This window comes from Phocoena sinus, chromosome 1 (assembly GCF_008692025.1).
Source record: "Phocoena sinus isolate mPhoSin1 chromosome 1, mPhoSin1.pri, whole genome shotgun sequence".
In the NCBI taxonomy this organism is placed as follows: Eukaryota; Metazoa; Chordata; class Mammalia; order Artiodactyla; family Phocoenidae; genus Phocoena; species Phocoena sinus.
In genome coordinates, this window is record NC_045763.1 from 57,880,463 (window position 1) to 57,892,654 (window position 12,192).

The 12,192-nt window shown below is 40.2% G+C and overlaps 1 protein-coding gene across 12 annotated transcripts in view; it reads left to right on the plus strand.

Moving 5' to 3' along the window:
- SGIP1 (SH3GL interacting endocytic adaptor 1) overlaps positions 1-12,192 on the plus strand; it is a 218,285-nt gene that overhangs the window by 147,622 nt on the left and 58,471 nt on the right. For 7 of the 12 annotated variants that reach the window (XM_032611983.1, XM_032611953.1, XM_032611992.1 and 4 more), the window contains 3 exons: positions 444-935; positions 7,592-7,719; positions 8,694-8,820. In XM_032611983.1, coding sequence (XP_032467874.1) covers positions 444-935; positions 7,592-7,719; positions 8,694-8,820 — 747 coding nt within the window. Of the gene's footprint in view, positions 1-443; positions 936-7,591; positions 7,720-8,693; positions 9,027-12,192 lie in introns of those variants that run through there. The other 5 variants (XM_032612011.1, XM_032612021.1, XM_032612029.1 and 2 more) reach the window with 2 other exon arrangements.

Sequence of the window (12,192 nt, forward strand, 5' to 3'; positions counted from 1 at the left end):
CAGTTCTTTTTCAGTTGTGTCCTCTGTATTTCAGTAGGCCAGATTTTCCAAAGGGACCTCCCTTTTGGAATTTCCAGTTCCAGAGCTTGTACACTTCTGTGAACCTAACACTGCCTTCTCAGAATGACCACACTTTGCATGCCTGTGAGCAGGCTTGGAGGGCAGTCGTGTGCTCAAGTGCTTTCGATGATGGTAGAAGTAGCCAACTCGGGTCACCCCATACAAGGGTAAATAATAGCAAAAAAGACGATACTCATATTGTAGACGCAAGGAACTCTTCCCTCCCCTTCAACTCCAATCAAGATTTTCCATTGTGAAATATGCCTACCTAGGCACCTCACAAGACAATCTATTTACCAGGCTTTGCCTCACCCCTCCCACTTCCCATACAAATAATTTTAACAAAGTCAATTAAATTTTAAAATCAACTACTTTAACCATAGGAAATGACCAGGCAGCCACAGAGGTCAAAATTGAAAAACTACCATCAATCAATGACTTGGACAGCATTTTTGGCCCTGTGTTGTCCCCCAAGTCTGTTGCTGTTAATGCTGAAGAAAAGTGGGTCCATTTTTCTGATACATCCCCGGAACGTGTTACTCCAGAGTTGACTCCAAGGGAAAAGGTGGTGTCCCCACCAGCTGCCTCAGACAACCCAGCTGACTCCCCGCCTCCGGGCCCCCCGGGCCCTCCTGGTCCCCCAGGACCTCCAAGTCCCCCTCGCAATGTACCATCGCCACTCAACTTAGAAGAAGTCCAGAAGAAAGTCGCTGAGCAGGCCTTCATTAAAGATGATTACTTAGAAACAATCTCATCTCCTAAAGATTTGGGGCTGGGGCAGAGAGCAACTCCGCCTGCCCCACCACCACCCACCTACAGGACTGTGGTTTCATCCCCTGGACCTGGCTCGGGCAGTGGTACGGGGACCACCAGTGGTACGTCTTATGTTTGAGTGTGCTTCATGTGACCGGGAATGGCCGTGGCTACTGCAGTGTGAGCAACGCCCTCCTCCTGCCTGGCAGTTGGCTTTAGAGCTTCAGCCATCCCTCCTTTGGCGTGGGTGTCCTGTGCCCTGTGGCATGTACTAGTCCATCGAATGCTCACGGTCATAGTGCAAGTCTGTGGATGTGTCCTGCCCTGCACTTGCAGCCCTTAGGAGTGCCCTGCCTTCTACCCTGCAGATAAGGTGTATATTTTTTAAAGAAAGCTGTGATGTCATTGTTTAGATTTCAGGAAAAGTTCTAGAAAGACAGGTTTCACAGCAAATGAGTTTCATGTTTAATGTCTGATTTCCTCATCAGATGCCTCCACGAGAGCCCTAGTTTGTTTGGGATTTTTTCGGGTTTTTCCGCTTTATTGAGATACAACTGACAAAATTGTAAGATATTTAAAGTGTACAATTTGATGATTTGATATACACATACACTGTGAAGAATTCCTCCCACCAAGTTAATTAACACAGTCCATCACCTCACATATTTACCTTTTTTTTTTTTTTTTTTGGTGAGAAATTTAAGTTCTACTCTCTTAGCAAATTTCAGTCATTCAATACAGTGTTATCAACTATAGTCACCATGTTATACATTAGATCCTCAGACATTATTCAGCTTATAAGCTTATAAATCTGTTTGTATTTTTTTTCAAGGGTCCTAGTTTTTGTAGATCAATGCGTTTTCTTCTATTTTTTTTCTGTTTATTTTCCTTATGGTGGGAGAACTATGCTAACTCCTCTAATTACTTCAGAGAAAAAGAAGTAGGGTTTGAAAAAGAGATTTTAGAGGACAGCAAAAAAAGAGCCTGCCTTATTGCATCCCCAGCCTAATCAAGCTGCCACTGAAACAAACTACTCTCTGATGTCATCATTTGACATGCTCATCAGCCTATGAGGTCAACTCTAAGTATAGTGACAGGTGATGGAGCACTTTATCAGAAATGTACATTTTGGGATTCTAAATGCACATGTTGACATTGAATCTGATATTTTGGTTTCCCTTATTTGAAGCTTCATTTTGTGCTCTCTAATTATGAAAGGATGGGAACTACCAAGCATATCCAAGAAAGACCAAGATTTTTCTAATGCAGCTTCTGTATTATTCATTCCATTGGTGCTCATGTTTGTCTGACAAGATCCTCCAGTGCCTTCCCAAACTGTTCCTGTGGGTTTGGTTTAGGTTCCTTTGCAGGGGTGTGAAGGACTATTTGTTTTTTATTTTCTTTGAAAGAGGCGACCAAGTCTAAGTTATTTAGGTCTAGTAAGAGACAGAAAGGAAAGGCATTTGTCTCTATTCTAATAGTCATCATTGCTTCTGCTTTCAGTGGAGTATCTTTCAGTGCTTGCTCTGGTTTGCAAACTGCTCTGTGCTTTAAAGTGAGAGCATCCAAGCCGATCAAGGAGAGGACTGGAGAGTCACATGCACTGCGCACAAAATCAGTGTTTTATATCATTAGGTGTGCCCTTCCTCCACCAAGAAGGACAAAGAATGCAGTACTAAAATTTAAGTTTGGGAAACTATGTTAAAACAAAATCGGCAGGCTTCTTTACTATAGGACCTCTGAGAGCCATTATTTTGCCAATAAGAGCAACAGCTATAGTTTCTTGTCTTGGCTTCATGCCAAGAACTTTATGCACATCATTTCATCCTTACAACAACCCCATGAGGTGAATACTCTTCTTTCCCCCATTTTACAGATCGAAAAACCAAGGCTCTTGGATGTTTAGTACTTTGCCCAAGTTTACACAGCTGCAGGTGGTAGACTTGGGATTGATCCTCGGGTCTCTCTGATCTCAAGCCTGTGTTCTCAACCACTATGCCCTCCAGGCACTCTTGTAAGGTTTAGTGACAAAACATCCCAAGCTTATTTGAGACTGACACACACCTGTACTGCACAGTGTCATCAAGATCACCAAAAGTCTTCTCTCCAAACCTACTCCTCTGTGTTCCTTTCTATAATTCTGGAGGGTTAGAGCCTCACTTCCACCCTCTATTCCTTTTTAGGTCTTTGGGGTTCTTACTTAACTGTAAAGATAATAAAGGGCCCCTAGGTAAAACCTTAAGTTCAGACCTCAACCCCAAAGAAGCTGGTTGTCCTCTGTCAAAGAGGGGCATGTTTTCATTGCCTTGGATGGGACTCTCCTTCCTGGGCCAGACTCTGAGTCTTCCGAAAGAACTTTTCAAGGAATAATGCTTTCTTTCCAGTGGCCCGGCCACTATGCTCTCCTCAAAGTAAACTCCTTTGGTCGGGGGAGGGGAGCTTTGTTACTCACCCAGCTCCTCCAACACCTTCCACAAGGCTCTGGGAGATGCTTGTTTGATTGAATTGACCACTGAGCTAATGAGTGACAAGAGAAGCTCTAGCTTTCTTTCTAGAATCCTTGGGAGTTTTGTTGTTTTAGTGTTTAGCTTCCATATTCTTATTTAAAATTACTTGAAAATGTTACCAGTAAAGACTATCAATTCTTAATAACTGTGCTGGAAAAAACTATACTTTGCTGGTATTAAAGGATTGAATTTCTAAGTAGAAGACCGAACTGGGCCAATGAAGCTCATGAATAAATAAAACTTGCGCCATTATCTCCTTAATTAAGTCCCAGTTTATTTGCTCGTAAATCTTTTATTGATGAAATATACACAGACTGGAAGAAATGTAAATTTAGGATTAAAACAATAGGACACGGTCTCATGTTTTAAAGATTCGTAGTGCTTATCACTACCTGCTTCTTAAAACTTAACCTGATGGGAATAACTCTTCTTGTAGACCTCAAACTATATTTAATTAGATACCATTATGCCTACTTTAAAATTTTCATTCACACTGAGATGACTGCCAATGACCAAGTTTAGACAGTACTCAGGCCTCGTGAATCAGAAGAGTTACCTGCTATTGAAAAAGTTGGAAGTTAAGAATTTGCTCCAAGAACTTTAATTTCCTTATGGCAAAAGTTCAAAATACATAGTTTGGCCAACACATTGCTTTATTGGAATGCAGACACTGATTCTTGGCAAAAGCTATCGCTTCTCCTATGTGGGCTGTGTGTGCCCAGGGGATAGAATGGGGAAAGTGTTTTCTTGGCCTGCAGCAAGTTTGGAGGCCAGCGAAAGAGAGGTGTCCGTAAAGATAGAACGTTCAGTGCAACGTTTCCCGACTGGGGAAACTAAAGCAATAGTAAAGCATGTTAAACACAAACAGACACACACATACAACCCCCCATAAGCAAATTACTTTGAGCTACCTGGGGTTGAATTAAACAAATATATTTCCTAACTACATGTCCAATATGGAAGCCACTAGGCACGTGGGGCTATTTTAATCTTAATGGCAATTAATTAAAATTAAAAATCAGTTATTTAGATGCAGTAGGCATAATTCAGTGCTCAGTGGTCACATGTGGCTAACGCCTATCTTATTGGACAGCACTTGTTCCAGAACATTTTCATCATTGCAGAAAGCTCTGTTGGACAGTATTGTTTTAGGGCTTTTAATGTGCTGGTCACCAAAAAAGAAATGCAGTGTGAAACCATTCCCACATATGTTTAATACTTTCCTCAAAGCAATGGTATAATTGTGTCCTAAGGAACACAAGTTGGGAAAGACTTATTCTTCACATATTTTGAAGTGCATATATTTTAATTCATTTGATTCTCCTCCACAACATTTTGATGTATTAGCCTCATTTTACAGATAAGGAAACGGATGCTGAAAGATAGGACTTGCCACCGTTACAAAACAATAAATAGCAAAGCCAGTATCTGTCTGACCTCAGGTCTGTTGGATTCGATTTACCACTTCTCCCCCCCACTCCCCTCCCCCACCCACAAGCACACACACAAAAAGAGAGATGAAAGTTGAAGCCATCCTTATGCGGTTCTCATACCAAAGTTATGATCGAACTCCAGGTTGAGAGCAGCAGATGGATTGAGAGCATGTCAATGGTTGCCAACTTTTCTGAACTCACAAAACTCAAATGACGTACGTGTGATTTTTAAAGTTAAACAATGTTGCCCAGTTATTTTCCAGCATTGTTCTTGGGAATAAACACTGCTTGAAGGGAAAATGAAAGTATAATTGAAGGTAGAAGAATGAGGATAGAGATGTACAAATAATAGCCCTCTATATTCTTGCAATACAAAATAATTGTGTAATCTCACAAAATTGTGTGAAACGTTAGTACAGTTGTGAAATACTCCTTAGGCCCTGACTACTCTCTGCTGAATGTGTGGGTTCTGTCAAGCAGGTTTTGCTTCTTAAACACTCCCTTAGTATCTTCTAACTGCACAACGAATCAATGAAATCAATTCAGTAAAGAAAAAGTGAGTAAAACAGTAAAGAAAACGTGCCGCAAAAGGAAAAGGAAACCAGTTAACTAGCCACTTTTTTCCTTGCTTCTCGTTGTACCTGTATCAAAAAACAATCTTTACCATCATCAACTGCCTTCCATTTGTGTAGTGTTTTATAGTTTAGTAAATACTTTAATAAGCATTGTCCATTCCAATTGTGACAACCCCTTTGCAAAGTAGAAACATGTCTTATTTTTTTAAAACAGGAAGCTGAGGCTCAGAGAAGTCAAAATCCCACAGCTGACCTTTTCCCGAGATTGACTCAGAAGACTATTTCTTGGAAATAGACCCATGGGTAGACATTTTGACCCACTCCTATAGCATGGTTTTCCAGCAAAATAGAACCCTCAAAAAAGCTCCATAAAACTTCCTGACAAAGACTTTGCTGTGTAAAGATTTATTTCCCATCTCTTTGCTGTCACTTCTGTTTTCTGAAAACATCCTGGGTATAAAGAAAACTTTGTAGTGGGACCTGTCAAAATATACCCTATTCTTTTATTCAGAGAAGATTAGCCAAAGACTAAGAATATTTATATTGAGAGAAAAGTATGCAGTCTATCCATGCAAAAAGAAGACCTTTGTGCAAAATATGGGGCTAAGGTCCACCTAAAGCTACAAGACACTGCATTTAAAAGCTCAGGCTTTGTAGTTACATAGACCATTTGAGCTACGTGACCTTGAGCAAGTTACTGAATATCTCTGAGCTTTACTTTCCACTGAGACAGTAGAAGTACCTTCCTCCAAAGCTTATTGTGGGGATAAAATAAGATAGTGCATGTAAAATGCCTAACATAGATGCTGGCCCAACAAAATAAAAAGTGAGTATACAATAAAAAGTTGGTAGTGGTGGAGAGGAGGTATCGGTAGGGATGGGTGGTAATAATTAGTAGGGTTTCGCACCGATGAAACTACACTTAGAATAAGCAACACAGAGAAACACAACGCACTCAACGTTTCAAATTGTTTAAACAAAGAAGCAAGATTTTCACATCCAGGACATGCCTAAGATGGGAGCAGATGCTGAGGTGATGGGTTTTGCTGCTCAACTCCAAAGCTCCTTGAGAATCTGAAAATCTGGACATGGAGGTGCTGGTCTAGGAGTCTCCAGAGAAAAGAGCTTTGTGACATGTTGGAGGGGAGGCTAGGTGGGGAGAGATATTTTCCTGGGGCACAATTTCTTAGACTTTTCTTGGAGTGATTTGATACCTGTGCTTCTAATCAAAGTGAAAAAAACCTTAGGAGTAGTTGGAACTTCTCTGACTGAACAAGAACAGTTTGGAATATTGATTTGACTTTCTTAAGGTTGTTAGTCAAGTAGTTTACCCGTGTATCCCGGACAGATGACTGAAGACAGGCAGACCCCTGAGTCTAGAGACCTCTCTGGTGTGCTCATCAGCGTGCATGCCAACCTCTGTGTGTCCTCTGTGTTTCACATGCTTGTCATTGACAGCCAGAAAAGTAAATCCAAGGGCTCTTTTAAAAATCATCACAAAAATCATCACAGGAAACCTCTACACAGACAGATTCCTACCTAGCCACCTTTGAAAAATAAAATCCTCTCAATTCAATGTGTTTCTGTTAAGATTCTACACACAAAGTATGCACATACCATCTAATTTACTTTCTTACATTTTGTCCTTTGCTTACCATCGAGTGTTTGCTTACATTTACGAAGTTAGCACTCATAGCTTGAAGCACAGTAAGAAGGATACTTCTCTTCTGTGTTTTATATACATAAATATATATATATATATATATATACATATACACACATATTTATATATATGTATATATACATATAATGTGAAAAATCTTTTTTTTTCAAGTTCTAACCTCCATTTTCATCTTGGACATAAATAAATTCTGAATATGCAAAAATCAAGAGAATTTATCATAAGTTTGGTGTGTACCATGGTCAAAATGAAGGATACCCACCCACCCAGCCAAAAGAGTCTTAAGAATATATTTTCTGTCACAGGGAGTAATAAAAGGATTTACCTTTCACTGGATGTCACATGACAACAAAAGGCAATGAGCTTCAGCTTCTGCCATCAGCCTAGTGATTTTTTTTCTTTATTGAAAAAAAAAAAAACCCAAACCCCATGTGCTACAGAGTTGACTGTACTAACTGCTGAGGTGAAACAAATGGCTGTGATTGACACTGTGTTGGGGAATGGGGAAGGCGGGATCCAGTGATGACAGCACTTTTGGCCACCTGCGTTCCTAATCATTTTTAACACCAGCTTGTTTTTCAGGTGCATCATCCCCTGCTCGGCCAGCCACCCCCTTGGTTCTTTGCAGCACCACGACCCCACCTCCACCTCCTCCCCGGCCTCCGTCTCGGCCAAAGCTACCTCCAGGGAAGCCTGGAGTCGGAGATGTGGTATGTTCCCTTCTGCCCTGGCCTGCTCAGAAACATCCAGTGGGAATGACAAACAGGAGTCCAAGTGCCTGAATGCGGGTCATCTCAACTTCAGGTCTAAGTCTCACTTACAGTGCATGTACAAATGGCCCTGACAGGTGACATCTGAAAGACAGTCACTGCAATCAGAGTGTATGTTTCAGTTGCCCTCAAATCTCTAACATCTTTCAAGCCAAGGTCGAAAATAGTAGGAACAGGATCCTGGGGCCCTTAGTTCTTCTACAGTGGGTTTGATGAAAATTAAGATAATAATGCTCAATTGTGCTAGATCCTTTAGAATGGGAGGTGTTTCCTTTCACCATATTTATCTGATTTTGGAAGATTCCAAGGGAGGGCAAGTCCTGATTTCTGTCCCCAGACTACAGAGAAGTTACTGGTGGTAGGCACACTGTGTGAATATAAAGGAGGGTGGTATGACCCAATGAGTTTTTTCTGACATTTCTTGCATCATGTTTTAAGGCTGAGAGGTGGGAAACATTCTGTGTGAACAATTAAGAGACTTCTGGCAGAGGTAAATTTCTTTGGTATCTGCACACAGGAGTCACAGACCGGTGATGTCCCTGATATCTGGTTTAGCTAGCACAGTACAGTATTCTGTATTCAGATATCTTTCAGTGGGTATAAGCTCTCACATTATGTTACTTGCTTAGTTCCTGGGGGCATAAGAGGCCATCCTCCTGAAACATCACTGACCACACCCCAGATGTCAGCTTCTCTAAATGTGATGTTCCTGTTGAGTGCAGCGCATTATGGTTGATGGTTCCTCTAGCTCCATCCACAAGCTCCTGTACAGATATAATCAACTTCAGTGTAAAAATGGTGCCACCTGTTCTCTTTTAAGAATCTGAGTTGTCATATCTGGGGCCGGGAGACACTAAAAATATGGAGGGCAGACCTGTGAATCTAACTTTCCATTTCTTTTCTTCTCCCTGCAGCCCCGACCTTTCAGCCCTCCCATCCATTCTTCCAGCCCTCCTCCGATAGCACCCCTAGCCCGAGCTGAAAGCACTTCTTCAATATCGTCCACAAATTCCTTGAGTGCAGCCACCACCCCGACAGTTGGTAAAAATTATCTCCTCTCTTCTAATCTGTTTGTGGTTTTGACTGGCTATTATTTATGATCTGAAAACCCTAACGCCCAATGTTTCTGATCAAAGTTGGTTTGCTGTGTGTTTTGCTACTATCATCTGACTCTTCTTTTAAAAGCACCTTCTCAGCAAAGAAGGCAAAGTGCTTTAAGTAAACAAATAAAAGAATGTGAACACCTGTGTTTTGCAGGAATTCTCTTATGCTATTTCCATGTAGAGCTATTCATAAAAGTAAAGAAGAAATCGTCAAATACGATCCTATAATTTAGATATTATTTCTTATAATGAAAATAGTCTCCATTGAGGGGGGAATGTTTTTTTAAATTGCAACCATGTAACGCATCAGAAATCACAAAATTTAGAACTTTTATTTTCTTGAAGCTTTCATTTCTTCATCACTTTGGTTCTCCTTATGTTGACAGATGGTATAAACATGGGCACTGTGGGACGTGAGAAAACTTTTCGACATTTTTTGTAGTGCTTTTCAGTGATGTGCGGTCAATTTTCCCCAAGAAATAAGTCATTGCTGGCATTTTCAGTAAATGCCTTTGTGCCTCTTTCCTTATGGTGTGATGAAAGTGAAGAGTTGAGAATGGCTGCTCAGCTGGATGGTTTTCCCAGGTTTAAATGCCTCTTTTTGCCTGGAGTGTCTTCCCTCTTCCCAAGGCCGGTCTCTGTCTACACCTCTTTACCCACCTTCCGTAGCTCCTGCTGCCTCTCTCATGTTTGCATGGTATCTCTGACCTGGGCTTTCCCATTCCATTTTTTCCCATTGTCTTCCTTTATTGTCTGAATGCCCTCCAAGTCTCCCATATTATAAACCATCTGGCTCATGCTGCATTGCTTGGGAGAATCATTAACCAAAGCTAAATAAATTCCCGCTGCTACTTGCCAAAAAAGAAGCACACTACAGAGTTGCCCATGGGAGGAGTAATTTGATCAAAGCCTGAAGCTCTTCTGGAGAAGAAATCCCTCTTTTCCCAGGGAAATAAGTTAAGGTGTGCGTCTTAGGCCCCCAAAGGGAATTTCGACCATATCATGTGCTCTACATTTTTAATCAGATCAGCCCCAAAGAATTCTTCAAATTTGGTGAAAATGTAGCCAGTTATCCAATTTCATATGATTCGTTAACAGACAGATATTTAACATCATTTATATAACCATGTCTATTCTTTACCTGCATCATCAGCTGGGGCCATTCAGGGCTCCCTAACTTTAGATGCCTATTAGCTAGTTTCTCTCTGGGTTTTGTTGTTGTCGCTGTTTTGTTTTGTCTTTTCTGTAACTTCCAACCTTATTTTTGAACTCTCTTTAATACTCTTGATTGCTACAGCCATTTCCCCCACTCCTGCTCTGTTGTTTTTCCGTTGTTTTTCCTCAAGGTCACTTGTTCCACTCACTCTCTGTGATTTTCCTGGTGGTCCAGAGACGAAAGTAAGGATAATAAACTGTCACTCAGAAAGCAGACCTCAAGTGACCTCAGATGACCATCTAACCTATTCCTTCAACTCATTGAGATTCATAGAGAAAATTGCACACACAGAGCGTTTGACCTGTGGCCACGTTTTGTACCATGTGTTCTCATGCTCCCTGCTGCAGAAATCTCAAATCCTGGCCAGTGACTCTGATTCTTAACACAGCTAGTATGCATTCTTTTAAGATGAACCACAGAGGGGCTAAAAAGAGAAAAAAGCCACCTTAGAGGCTGGTCACATTGCTTCATTGCTGAGGGGCATTCTGATTTTATCTGTTTAGGTCTGTTACTTTTGTTTGGTTTTCATCTTCCTCACTCTCTTGTTCTTTATTTCCTGCTGCTGTGGGTCACCTGACAGCCGTTTCTCTCTGAAGTAAATACATTGTCAACGACCGCCCAGCAGCACCTTGTGTAGCGTTGTTTATCTCTTTTTGGAGAGGATGTGCTTTGGCTGTTCAGCACTAAGGTGCTGACTGTTCATGACTGCCTTGGAACATCAACTTAATGTAATCAGATGGCTTGGGGCAGATAGAATTTCAGCAGCAAATTCCTGACATCGATGGCTCAATATTTCCCTCCCTCCACCAAGATACTTTTCTGACATTTCCTGTGACACTTGTGCCAAAATTGGGACATGTGTGGCAGAAACTGGATACTTATTATTTGTACTTGCTTATTGCATAGTTTAATATAATTCAAGGATTAAATTTTTAAGAGCATGTCTGGTCTTCCTACACAACAATTCAAGTAAGAATTCGCTCCTGCCAGACTTCGAGCATAAAATCTTTTTCATGAGACCTGTGATTATAAAGTAGTAAATCTGATGCCAAATTGAAAACAGGACTTTCTGTGCATTGTCACATTCAAATAATGAAGAGTACCTTTGCAACTATATGTCACTGAATTTAAGTTACCTTCAATCAGAAGATGCACTATTATTTTCTATATGACTGAGAAAGGGTGGAGAAAGCTGCCAGTTGAGGTAAGGTGCAATACTTTCTTATCATACTGATTTTAAGACCCATCCCAATTCCAGAGAGGTTAAAAAGTACACATAGTAGAATCAATGAAATACAATAAACTCCTTTTGTACTGAACAAAGCTCACAGGACCTTCACTATTTGATTTGGGGGGAAGAATCCTATTAATATTATATGAATAAAGAAAGTATTTAAAGTTATTCTATTGTAAGAAACAAATTCCTAGACATTTAGAGATAGAGATAAACAGGGAGTCATCTCTAATTGTATATATCCAATTTATTATTTGTTTCTTATTTCTATAGGTGATAGTCATTTTTTTCGATGTTTGCAAAACCTTCCTTTGGTACCCCAATGCAAAAAGACCACCATGAAGACAATTTTTCTTCATTGTTAAATTCACTATGAATTATATTCCTTCACTGTTAATTATGCATTTTTAAATTACATCTTTAACATCCCAGGAATCTGTAATGAATGAAAGGTAATCATTTACAGGCACCAAAGGAAGCATCAGATGGACTTTGATGCTTCCTTTGGTGTAGATCTTTGAGCAAAAGTGATTTGTATTCAGTACAGGAATATTAGTCATAGCATTTAAAACTTAAAATATTTCCTCCAAGTCTTTGTCTCTCTAAGCTGGGTGGCAATTCTGACTTAGATAAGCTTTTTAAAAAATATAACTATATTAACATCAATTATTCTGGACAAAAAGAAAGACCTTTGGAGGTAGATATTCTTGATCCCAATTTTAAATTCTCACACTTTAGTATTTTTTTCCTTCTGCCTTTTTTTTTTTTTTTTTTTGAAAAGCCTGTCTCCAGTACTGACTTCCCTATCTCAGATCAATCTGAGGCAATTTCCATGGTTAGTTCTTAAGGAAATTTTTCTT